Source organism: Diabrotica undecimpunctata, chromosome 1 (genome assembly GCF_040954645.1).
Source record: "Diabrotica undecimpunctata isolate CICGRU chromosome 1, icDiaUnde3, whole genome shotgun sequence".
NCBI lineage: Eukaryota > Metazoa > Arthropoda > Insecta > Coleoptera > Chrysomelidae > Diabrotica > Diabrotica undecimpunctata.
Window position 1 is genome coordinate 72,529,535 of NC_092803.1, and position 14,011 is coordinate 72,543,545.

At 35.4% G+C, this 14,011-nt stretch overlaps 1 protein-coding gene across 5 annotated transcripts in view; it reads right to left on the reverse strand.

The window, feature by feature from the left end:
- The window catches only part of Sec31 (COPII coat complex component secretory 31), a 357,018-nt gene that overhangs the window by 70,829 nt on the left and 272,178 nt on the right, over nucleotides 1–14,011 (reverse strand). For all 5 annotated transcript variants that reach the window (XM_072544308.1, XM_072544310.1, XM_072544303.1 and 2 more), the window contains 2 exons: nucleotides 2,333–2,545; nucleotides 1,955–2,272 (listed from right to left, as the gene is read on the reverse strand). In XM_072544308.1, the coding sequence (XP_072400409.1) occupies nucleotides 1,955–2,272; nucleotides 2,333–2,545 (531 nt within the window). The remainder of the gene's footprint in view (nucleotides 1–1,954; nucleotides 2,273–2,332; nucleotides 2,546–14,011) is intronic.

The following is a 14,011-nucleotide window of genomic DNA, read 5'->3' on the forward strand; positions in this document are numbered from 1 at the left end:
TCCAATTCACGTGAGAATACTTATGAGGGAGTGAAATCTCGAATAAATAAAATTGTCCATGATTTTTTTTTTTTTTTTTGGAAAACACCACCAACCGTCGACAGCATACTGAACAGAGTGTAGGATGATGAGGACCTATGATGAAATAGGTTTTGAATATGGTAAATGAGGTCGAGATTCGATAATGATGGAAAAAAAGACATCATATCCTGGAGACACAAGCCCCTTAGACAAATAAAAACATTGAGGAAGAAGGATAATGTAAACCTTGTTTATACCGATGAGTCCTGGACTGACGTCGGTGCTTCAGTCAAAAAGGAATGGAAGGACACAACGATCAAGAATCCATGAGATGCCTTCATAAAAGGGCTCTCTACTGGATTGAAAGCTCCAACCCAAAGAGATCCTGGGTTTGTTCTTCTTCATGCTGGAAGCGAAACTAGTTTTGTGACATGGGCCGTGAATAAATAAACCGATTGTCTATTCTTCTTCTCCTTTGTAGTACCATAAGTGGCCTGATGGGAGTGTGATAAGACTCACTCCCTTTTTTCTCACTTCACCGATACCCACAATATCTCAATCCACTTGTGTGAAAGAGTGACCGAGCATTATATGTGGCGATGTGGAGGTTTATCTTTTTGATGCACTTTGAGTAGGGTTGGTTACAGTGGTCGGGTTTATGGCATTTAAACACCGTGCTTGCCTTACATGTTGGTGAGTATTCATATTTATGCCCACGAGTAGCTGAGGACTGTTGGTCGATTCCTGCAGAGCCCTGCATACAGGAACAAGACTGATATTCAATGGGATTTCATCCAGTGTCCCAAGAGCATCGTTAGCGGCCACGTGACGTGCGACCATTCAGGTTTTAGCACGATAGCTTCCACCTTAACTTATGGAATTATTGCATCTGGTTTTCTCCATATTCTTGTTGGGTAGGATGGGGAGGGAAAAAAGGTGTAGATCGGAATTTTATGGGTCGTGACATGGTTCCCCGGTGAGAAAGGTATTTAGGGGCAAAACCATGAGCTCGCGATTTGCTATTACTGAAGTAGATCTGTACTCTGCCTTCCTAATTTTGTAATGTATATGTCTAATATTATATTAAATAAATTTTGACAATAAATCAAATATCTATTATTTTCGGAACACTGATACCCTTTAAATGGCTTGACCTTTACCACATATACATATATGGGTCGTAACGCACTGTGACGAAGGTTTGTTACGAGACATACATGAAGTTTATAAATATCTCTGAACGCAGCTAAGGTGTTAACAACCAAGCGCAAAGATGGAACATTTAGTTACATCGCTTACCAAAAAGGAACTCACAAAGACAGGTACCTAAACGAATTTTCACATCATCACCCCTTACACACACAAGCGGTTACCAATACCCTTATAATAAGTTCCATATTACTCAGTGATGATCACAATACAGCAAAACTAAAACGAATAAAAGTACCTTAAAAATAAATGGTTATAATCAACAAATAATTAAAAAAAAAAGCCACAGATCTTTGTGAAAATAGGTTAGTAGTCAAAACTACAAATTACAAACCAAAAGCATTCTTCTCTACATCAAAGGAACCACAGACCGAATTGACGACATCTACGCAACATAAAAGCCCCTAAAAACAATAGGATCAACCCTAAGAAATCCTAAGCATCGACAGCATTCCGCGCGACTAAACGAACATAGTCGAAATATAAGAAACAAGAAAATCACTTTAGCTTTATTACAACATGAACACAATACGGGACAAAAAATCCTGTTAACAAATAACAGCCATCCAATAACAAAAAATTAAAATAATCAGGGAGGGTGTAGAAATTTGAGCCCAAGTCGGATTAAAGAGAACCGATTATATTTTAAATGTACATCGCACGTGGAAAACGTTACTAAGATGAAGAACACATGAATAAAACAAATATATACTTATATACTTACCACCCATAACAGAATAGACAGAAACATGTCCATCGAAGTTGGAAGAAGCAATCAAAGCGGGATTTCTAGGACACCATACAACATCGAAACTCCACTGATTCGTTTTTGCTACCTCAGCCAACACTTCTCCATTTTGGTGATTTGAATTGGGATTCCAGCATACCAATCTGTTATCTTTGCCACATGATACTAATAAATCAGGATCCTCAGAACACCAGGCAAGGGAAAGAATACCTCTTTGATGGTTTTGAAGAGTTTTTAATGGCGAAGTTGCAAACCTTAGATCCCACAGTTGTATTACTGGGGCTTGGTCTTCCTCTAAAATAAATAGAATATATATGAGAATACAGTTATTCAAATGTAATTAAAACTTCTTACCAGATGCTAGACAAAGCTGTGTGGCTACCTCTGGATGCCATGCAACAACTTTCCACCTAATTCTAGAGACTGTGTCAGTTAGCTTTATGATTGGTTCATTTTTCCTTAGATCCCAGATCACACATTTTGAGGGAAAAGTTGAGGCTAGAATGTGTTGTACTTGCTTGTTCCATGCTACTGATAAAACATCCTCCAATGGTTGACTCTTGGTACCTAAAATATAGTCAAATAATTGGTTTATAATTACATAGAAAAAATAAATTTTTAAGATATTTGTTAACAAATTAATTCTCAGTTAGTTAAAGTGGCTAGTAAAAATTGATATGACATTACACGTTTATAATATATCACTAATGGGTGCTAGAAAAAGATTGGTCATCAATATAGTACGATTTCAGGGATGAAAGTCATAGATTATGGAAAGCTAGATTGTTGAGAGTAACTCAGCCTTATGTAACTCAATGTTTCATTATGTTTTTGAAACTGATGAAAAATAAGAGAGAGTAATTAAAGCATGTTCTGTTCTGCTTACTTTAGACACTACACTGGGCGTTGTTGGTATTACTATAAATGTTGCTCTGTGGTATCGTATTAATTTCTATATAAATATGCCAGCTATCTATTTGATTTGTTCATTATATTCTAAATAAATGTAAGAAACCAAGAAGGCGTGGCGAATAGTAATTTTTCGGCCTCTCATTCTGGAAAAGTATCTAGTTTATTTTTCTTCCTTTTAGGCCTCAGTTAGATGCAACTGACTTTTGTTAAACAGATCTTTGTTTTAATTATATATCACCAATGATCTTGTAGCATATTTCGTTTCCACTCTGTTTTTATTGAACGTTTAAAACTGTGTTTTAGATTTTCGAAAGAGAATAAATATAATCCAAGTATTTATTTACGTTGGCAAATGCCGCTAAGCTAAACCAATCGCTACCTCTGTTTTATCCCATGAATATCTTTCCTTCTCATATAAAATTTAACATAATATCATAATTAAACGACCAAAATAGTCGAGAGACTATTGAAGTCTTTTGCGTCTCACAGAAATGGTACGTCAAGTTCAGGAGAAGAAAAGATGCGAAGAGAAGGGGCGAATATTAATTTCCAATAAATGTTACTATGGCTTAATTAGGCAACTAAGGATCATATAACATCGCAAGATGCTAATATAGAATATAAATAGAAAATAAAATGCCAAATATAGAAAACATTAATAAGACCGGTACTTACATATGGTTCAGAAACCTAGACACTCTAAGGTGAGGAAAGATTATTAGTTACCCTTGAAAGAAAAATCTTGCGACACGTACACAAAAGAAAATAGAATTCGTCGAAGAAGATGTAACTTTGAACATATCGTAAAATTCATTAAGATAGGACGGCGGCGTTGGATGGGACATGTGGAAAAATTGGAAGAAGGTGAAATAAGAAACAAAATAAGCAAACAAATGCCAGTAGGAAAAAACAAGACAAAGACGGAAGCTGAGATACATTAAACAATTAGAAAATGATATAACAAGCTTAAAAATAAAAAATTGGAGAAAAAAAACATGAAATAGATTGGAATGGAGAAGATTCCTGGAACAGGCCAATACACAAAAAGGGTTGTCCAGCCAGTGATGACGATGATGAATCTATTTCCAAAGATAAAGTTGCTCTACTGCAAAACATTGTTTCTCTTCTATATAAGTTATCAGGTCTAGTTTATGTGAGTTATTCAAATATAAAGGTGGAAGAAAACCAATCAGGCTAAAGTAGGCATTTAAGTTCAGTAATAAAAGGATCTACTAAAAAGCATTCTAACTAAAATTAGTAGTAAACCATGATTTCTTGAATTATCAGGAAATATAATATTTGTATCAACAACGAATTCACTCCTGCATACTTATTTAAATGAAAATTGGTTGAAATCATAAACTATTCATGCTAAGAAATGGAGAGTATAAAACATATTTTGCTATGTAGCTACTCAAAGTGTGCTAAACAATGTGATGGCAAGATATAAAAATTTTAAGAACTTTCATAATCTACTATTACTTTTAATAACTAAAGACTCTCTCTCTTTACAAGGTATTGCTTGAGTGCATCTTGGAAATAAAACTAACTGTAATAATTATGTAGTCCTTTGTATATATCCTCATGTTTCCCAAATTTACCTATGATTAGGCCTGTGTTTTCTAGATTACTCTGAAAGACTGCTGAGTATCCCTGTGTATCAAAAAATAATTAAAACAATAATAATATATCCTGTGACAGTTTTTATCAGTTCTGCTATCAAGTGTGGCACCATGCAAATGGGGGATGCTCTCTGGGTATTTCTACCATCGATACCCAGAGCGTAAAAGGGATATCTGCCGTAGAACAAGGCTACTGATACCTATCAGTAGATATAAAATGAACACCTATGAAAATGCAGATTACTAAATTTATGTTTACGAACGCTACCTGAGGATCGCCAGAGTACATCTGGAGCCGGCGCTAGACGTGACAGCATGCCCGACGTCAGTGGCAGGATTTTCAAGAGGCGGGCTCGACATACAATCAGCTACATCAACAACAAACACAAGTGAGCCAAATAACAACAATAGCTCCAATCACTGAAGGTGCTGCTCTGGAACAAAAGACGGCGCTCACTCAAGCGGGACGACCGATGCAGCGCATTAAATAGAATGTGTCCATGTATGAAAATATTTTTTCCTCAGTCAAGAAAGGATCGGCTATCGATAACATCTGTATGCCGAATTTTTTCAGGGAGTATCTGAACAACGAATAGCAGACCAATACCCAGAGACTAGACGCGATATCATCCGAACAAAGTTGAATAGTAGATTCATAACCAAGATATAATTGAGATCAAGTCTCCAATGAAATACATTAGAAGATTTCTGAGTTTGTCATACAAGAAACTCAACTGATAGTAGGCAATATAAGTTGAACGTTAGTTTGGTAAGCGAAATGGCATGTGCCGTACAAGAGTTTAATGGAACAAACCTACTTAGCAGACCACCGCTACCAAAAATGAACTCTTCTAAGAAACTAGATACCCTGTTACAAATTGTGAATGCTGAAGTCCTACCCAATTATTTCGTAGAAGCACAAACATTGGAAAAAAATATGACCAATATGAAGAAATGGAAAGGAATAAACAACAGTGAGATAGTCGAGCATTTTACAAATCTAGTCTTACCACTACACCTAGTAAAATATTTTAAAAAATATTTTACTAGGTGTAGTGGTAAGACTATTTCAAAAATTTACTAAGCATACACCAAGAACAAGAACATGGAGAGGACAAATAACTTGGGGTAGACCTACCGGTAGAAGACTCAAAAATATATGAAACACTCCAGGCTCCTACAATATACCGCTCGAATTCCGATATAAGTACAGGGGAGACACTTTACATAGACAATTATACAAACTAATAATGCTTATATGGAACGAAGAGAAAATATCAACAAAATATCACTACAGCGTAATAATTACAATCCATAAATAAAATGGTAGAGAAAACCAACTGCTCTAATTATAGACGTATCTCCCTACTTAATACAAAATATTTTCGAACATCTTATTAAGGATGCTAACACCTTTTGTAGAAAATTCCATAGGAAATACCAAGCCAGATTTATAAACAATAGATCGACCATAGATCAGATTTTTACTCTAAGGCAGCTGCTTGGAAAAGGATGGAAGTTCCCTAGAACTATCCACAATCTCTTCATAGATTTCTGACAAGCATAAGACAGCATTAAAAGAAGTCAGATATGGAATGCAATGGCATTTCTGTTCCAAACAAACTTATCCAACTTATTAAAATATGTGTAAATGGCTGTATATCCAAACCTGAAACAAAGTGACACGCTGTCACCTCTCCTCTTTAATATAATCCTGGAGAAAGTAGTAAGAACAGCATAAATTAGAACAGAACTACTGACAGTATATGGACCAAAATTAATACTAGCATACGTGGATGACATTGACTGTTGGAAACAACTGTCATCAATGTAAAGGAAACTATCAAAAAATTAGACAGAGGCAAAAAAATCGGTCTAAAGGTTAATGAAGAGAAAACCAAATATATGTGCATTAACAGAAAAAGAGACGAGATAGAATAGGGCAAAATGTAACAAAAGACTCCTTATAACTTTGAAAGAGTGGAGCGTTTTAAATATAGGAGAGTAACAATTACAGCAGATAACGAAATCACGGAAGTGATAAAAGTGAGAATTCAGGCAGCAAAGAGATGTATGTATAGCCTCCACAACGCTATTAAATTCAAGAGCTTAACACGAACATCAAAAATCAGGATATATAAAACAATGATTGACTGGTACTCATGTATGGATGTGAGACGAGAACCTGACAAAAGCAATGGAAAGAAAACTCATGTTTTGAGAGAAAAGTCCTCAGAAGGATATTCGTAGCCTATCATCACCCGAATACTAACCAATACCGAATGAGAACTAATACTGATGTCAAACAGATATAACGTGTGTCCTAAAAGTTTTGGCACAAAATTCATTGGCTTTTGTTAAAAAAAAAACAAAATAATATCAAGTTGCCTTTGGAAATAAAAGTTTATTTACTTTGTTTAGTGTTAGTTGAAATTTATTTATTTTGAAGATTTCGCTTTGAGATGCCGTATAAATTAGTAATAATAAAAAGCATCTACAAGTTGGTTGGGCGGTTACCCAAAACTGAAATCTGTCGAATATTCCAGAATGATAACATTTCACGCAGGAGTGCAGGCAGAGTGCATGAGTAAAACTCCCAAAAAGTGGAAGACCACGTGCGTTTATTTCTCAGAGGTCAGAGAGATTGGCGAGAAGAGCAAAAAATCAGGAATATGAAAGAAAAGACTGACTCGTCAATACAGATCTAATAGTACGATATCGTTGGAATTGGGGAGGAATGGTCTTAAATACCGAAAGAGACGTAAGTGTCCCATATACTCTTAAGTGCAACTCCTTCGTATACCAATATGCTGTCGCCAACTGAGTCAGGTATACTTTGCTAATGAAAAAATCATTATTTTAGATGACGTAAAGTATTGCACATTGAGTAATTCTGAAATAAAGAGAAACGATGGATCTTATACGGGCAAGGTAGAGAAATTCCCTGGCAATGTTAGATACAAACATGCGCAATTTCTAAACAGGGGTGTATCCCGACCTTTCGTGGGAAGAGTGAGTGGTAAAGTTTTTAATAGTCAAAGGTTATATTGATAACTGCCTTTTCAAACTATGATAATGATGATCTCATGTTTTGGCCAGACCTAGCATCATGATAATACTCCAGAATACCCAAAACTGGCTTAGACAACACCACATAACTTTTGTTCTCAAAAACGATAATCCCCCAAACTTGCCGCGGGCTCGCCATAATAGAGGATTTTTGGACGTTACTGTAAAGGAAGGTTTATTATGGAGGCTGAGAAGCATGATGAAGAAGAATTAAGACGGAGAATTTACTAAAAACTGAGAGAAATTGATCCGAGTTCCGTTCAGGATCTCACGGGAGACATTCGAAGAAATTTGCAACTGGTAGAGCAGAATGAACCACATAACTCAATAGCATAGTTGAGTTAAGAATTGAGTTGTTATTTATGATAACTAGTTAGGATTTAAATGAATTTCTTAATTCAAAAAATTCGATAAATATTTTGTGTCAAGACTTTTACGTTTTAGGACATACATTATAAGACTAGCCATGTTATCCAAGTTCCCATATTTATTTTCTGCAGGTCCTGATATGATCATTGAAAGAAATCTATATAATAGCCATATATAAATCTATACAATATAGAATTCATGTGTCACAGTGTTAGTTGCCATCGCCATACTCGTCCAAAACGATTGGAGCGTTTTTATGAAATTTTATATGTGTATTAGGTAGGTCTAAGAATAGGTTGTAATCTATTTTTCATACTCCTAAGTGACAAGGGTGGTCCACTCAAAACATTTATTTTTTATTTTTTGGACAAATTCTTTTATGTGGTATTAAAAATCCATTACAAACCTTAATTTTAATTAAGAGTGGTCCACCCCAAACATTTTCTTTATTGACGTGACAACGTCTTAAATTAGGTTGTGGCTCGGAGTCATTCATGAAAAAGTGTAACGCCCGCTCACGTCCGACCGGCGAATGCCTTGCGTCTCTCTCCCACTCAAACATGATCGGTCCGCTGCGCGCAGCACTAGAGAATTAGGCGCGTTGAATCGGTGCGTGCTTCCGTGCTTGTGTCTCTGTCTTTCTCGAGCGTTCTTGGCGTTCAAGACACATTACAGCAGAAACACTTCCTTTCATTTCATATTTCTAGTAAGAAGAAGTAGTAGCAAAGAATATAGACGCTAAGCGTCTATATTCTTCGGGAGTAGTGACGTTTATAATTATGACTTTTTAGTGTAATTTTCAAATAAATTTATTATTAATTTGCTGGACCGAGCTTATTCAGTGAGTTTTCTCGGACATAGCTCACCAGTTCAAAAACCATAATTGGACGAGCAATATTGGCGGGAAAAACTACAGATGTCGATGATCTAAATGCGACCTTTCTAAATTTTCTTCCTCGAAAGTTGTTTTTGCTCAAATCAGTTGACTTAGTTATAAATCAGGATTATATAGTCAACTATCCTATTAGAATTTCCTGGACTCCCATCTAACAATTTACAATTAAAAGTAGGATCAGGTAGAACAGTTATTGTAGATCAACCACATACATCAATTCGACATTTACATCAACAGGTAGATCTTTTATTTGGAACTTGCCAGCATATTCTTAAACAAGATTTACATTTTCATCCGCATCGTCTACAAGCCTTCCATCACCCTAAACGACTATCAAAATGCTAGCCTTCTGTAATTGGTTTCTGAACAGTCTCAATACTACTGGTAATGTAGTAGGCAAAACCTTTTTTACTGACGAATGTTGGTTTCATCTTTTTGGGTACACAAATTCTCAGAATGTGAGGTTATGGAGTGCAGATAACCCGCTTTATTTTTTGAAGGGATTCTAAATGCTGAAAGATACTGTCAAGAAATTTTAACTCTATTTATAAATGAATTGAAGGATGATGAATTAATAGAAGGGTATTTTCAGCAAGATGGGACTCGAATTCATACAACGGTGCAAAATTTGAATTCTATTATGGACTTTTTCGACAATAGGATCATAAGTTTAAATAATATGCCTATTATATTCCCCCCTCGATCCTACGCTTTGACTCCCTGTGATTTCTTTCTGTGGGCACATTTAAAAAATTCGATTTTTAAAACTTCTGTGGCGGATTTGGAAGATCTTAGACAAAGAATAGAGAATCATATTGAAGAATTTAATAATACTCCATAGGTCCTAAACAATGTTATAGACGCAATGAAAAGAAGAGTTACATTATGTTGACATGTTGATGGTGGACACATACAGCATCTTCTTTTATTTTATTTATTATTGTTCTTATAATTTTGTTAATTGTTTTGATTTCTGATTAAAGTTCTGTGTTAGAGGTTTTAGCTGATTTTTTTGTTTTACGTTAATCAAAATTAATTTATAAACCAACGATACAAATTTAGATTAAAACGACATATATGTAACTTTTTGTTTGGATAGCTTTGAAAAAAATAATTGTGGATCACTTGTTATGCTAAGTATTTTTTTTTGTTTTTTTTTATACATATAGGTAGAAGGATTAGACAGATGCCTTTGATAAAGTAAACATTGATTTATTGCTGTGGAAGCTTTAGATTCTATGTTTTACTAGGGAAGCAAATACAATGGTTGTCAAGTTTTCTAAAAGATCAGAAGCAAAGAATAAATCTTTTTAATTATATATCTAAAAGTGTCAATCATATATACCTCAAGGTGATTATTGCTCACTGTAGTTATTTAATTTGTTCAAAAGATGGCATATATGATTGTCTTAGATTACCTGTTTTGCTTTTTGCTGATTATCTCAAATTATATAGGAAGTTTTATTGACATATACATACTTCAAGAGGATATTAATAGACTTTGGTACTGGTGCCAAGTTAATAACCTAAAGTTAAATATAGATAAATGCTTTAATATAATTTTTTTACAGGCAATAAGAAATTCAAATTTAATTACATTATAAATAATATTCCTTTAAACTAAGTGTTCACGCCTCTATCTAATTCAAGTTTATTTTATGCATTTTTACAATCCGGCAACAGTAGCGTAGGAAGATATATTAGGCCATATGTGAAGATAAGGCGAGTCCCTTAAGACACCCCAAAGACGACAGCACTCAGCACTCAAAGACGAGACGAGATCGGTGATACAGCACTCAGCGCGAGCGGACATAATACTTATTAGCATTCATATTATATGTATTGTGTAATTCAAAATAAAGTCAGTTTTGTTTTCGCACGGAGTTTGATTATTAACCAGCGGCACAAGCGAAGTGCATATCAAGCAAATACATGGTCCATTCGAGTCAAATCATCAAATTCTTGTGTTGAAACAGTGTAAATTCACCGATTTCCGAACTCATATTTGTGTCATCAAATTAGCGGGCGAAATAGTGCATTCATAGTGGCCCGAGCGCGTTATAGACTGTCAAACGTTATTCTTAAGACAGTTACATAATTGGACAACTGTGGGTTTAAAATCTGTGAAGACCTGAGGCGAAGATCCTTGGCGCTAGGAGCTGTTAGCTGTTAGAATAAACACACATATTTTGGTGAGCATATCCATTTCACATTCCCTTTTATTTATCAGTCTTTGTACCTTTATTCTGCACATGTGATAATTCTGAGAACGTTAGGGTCGAATATCAAGCGATTTATAATCTGTTTCTATTTACTGTTTAATTCATTATAAAATTATGGAGAATTTAAAGCGAAAAAGGAGCGGTTTTAAATGCAAACTCACAATATTTTCGAAATTTATATTAGCGTTAAATGATGAAATAACTAAGGGTGAAACGATTTCAGATTTAGAAGTATTACAGGCTATTGAAATGGTAAATAATATAGAACATTTACAGGGCGAATTCGATGAGGTTCAGGGGCAAATAGAAAATACGGTTCAATTTGAATTATTAGAGGATGAATATACGGAGCGCGAAGAATTCTATAACAAATATTATTCACAATTAGCGGTAGCGCGAAAAATCATTCGCGATAATCAACAAGTAGCTTGTCTAGAAAGCGATAAAGCAAGTGAGCGCTCTAAGAATTCATATACAGGGCATTGTATTGAGCTTAAACCTATCGAGTTACCAAAATTTGATGGTAATTATAATAATTGGTTAGATTTTGCAGATCTTTTTGAATCTTTAGTTAACAAAAATGAGTACTTAGACAATATAAGGCGTTTTCATTATTTACGAAGTTCATTACAGGGCGGTGCGGCGCAGGTCATACGAACATTAGAGTTTACCGCCGAAAACTATGCAGTTGCGTGGAAATTAATTAGGGAAAGGTACGATAATAAGAGATTATTAATTTCCAATCATGTTAATGCCTTATTTAATATAGAGCCAATACATAAAGAGTCATCTAATAGATTGCGGCAATTAGTTGACATTTTTTCGAAGCATTTATACGCGTTAAAGCAGCTAGGGCTACCTACTGATTCGTGGGACATACTCCTTATTCATATTGTTTCTTGTAAGTTCGATACATCGACTTTACGCGCATGGGAGAATAGCAAGACACATAATGAAATTCCTAGTTTTGATGATTTTAAAACGTTTTTAAAATCAAGGGCGGACCTCTTAGAAACTCTTGAGGTAAATCAAGCTGAAAAACAAAATACACGGAATATTTCTCAGGCGGGCGCTTATTCACGGAATACGAAATATTCACATAACATTCGCGGTCTATATTCATCACAGGGAACTTTAAATAAATCGGATAATACACAGTGTTGCCCTATTTGCAAAAGGGAACACACCATTTATCAATGCGGCGAATTTTCAAAACTTTCATCTAGGGACAGGTTTGATAAAGTAAGACAGGTCAATCTTTGCACGAATTGTCTTAAACCTGGACATTTCTATAAGCGGTGTAGACAATCAACATGCAAGAAATGCGCGTCAAAACACCATACGTTATTGCATCCAGATAGATCAAGCGAACAGAACGCAGCTTTAGTTCATCAACCGGTAGAAAACGCGAGCGATATACGATCTGCAGATAATATACAAGGTAGTTTAAACACTACCAATTTGTCAGTTTCGGCAGTTAGCGCTGCAGATCAAACTATACTGTCCACAGTATTAGTTAATATTTTTGACGGCCAAGGTAAGGCATACATAGTGCGAGCTTTGTTAGATTGCGGTTCACAAAGCTCATTCATAACCGAAAATTTATGCGATAAACTTAGATTAAAAACGACAAGCGCGAACATATCAGTCATGGGCATAAATAATATTGCATCTCCCGTTCGATTCAAATGCGAAATAAATATACAGTCGCGTAGCGATATAACTTTTCATACAACTTTAAATTGTTTTGTAATACCAGAAATTACGGGGTGCGTGCCGGCATCTGAAATAAACATTAGCGATTTGCAGATACCTAAACATTTAAACTTAGCGGATAATCATTTTCATAAACCACAAAAGGTCGAATTGTTGATAGGAAGTGATCTATTTTGGCAAATACTGGGCGCAAACAGAATTAGTTTAGGTAAAAATAAACCATTCATGCAAGAAACAATGTTTGGCTGGATCATAGCAGGGCCGTATATCAGCCAAAACAAAGCATCAGAAAAGCGAATAACTAAGTGTAATTTCACAAACACAATCGAAGTTACAGAACAGCTAAGTAAGTTCTGGGAACTTGAAGAGGTTTTCAATGGAAAAACTGCACTCTCGGGCGAAGAAATTGCATGCGAAAAACATTTCGAAGATACGGTGAAACGCGACGCGACAGGCAAATTCATAGTATCATTGCCATTCAAGGAACCGATAAGTTCATTCGGTGATTCATTTCGTCAAGCAAAAAATAGATTTTTAAATCTCGAGCGTAAGTTGAATAAAGATGCCAATCTTAAAACTCTTTATAGCGAATTCATCCAGGAATATAAAGAGTTAGGACATATGAAAGGTTTATGCAGAATTACAGAAGCGGCAACAGACTTTAGGGTAAATACTACATTTTATTTTATGCCACATCATCCAGTATTAAAAGAAAATTCTTTGACGACACGTTTGCGCGTTGTGTTCGATTGTACTGCGCCAACTACAAACGGCATTTCATTAAATAGTATTCAAATGGCCGGACCAACCTTACAAAATGATTTATTTCCATTTCTTGATGATCAGGGCATCATGAGAGTAGGCGGGCGTTTAAAACATTCCATGTTTACGTATGACAAAAAACATCCCATCATTTTAGCGGCAGATCATATAGTTACATCGTTAATAGTTAATCATTTTCACAAGGATCTTATGCATGCTGGTCCTCAGCTTTTACTTGCAACTATAAGAGAAACTTTCTGGCCGTTATCAGGAAGAAATTTAGCTCGACGTACCGTACACAAATGTGTAAAATGTTTTAGATTAAAATCTAAATCCATTCAGCCAATAATGGGTGACCTACCTGCCCAGCGTCTCGCAGGTGGCCCACCGTTTATTGTAACAGGTGTAGATTATGCAGGCCCTTTCTTAATTCGCGATAGAAAGGGTCGAGGTTGTAAACTAATAA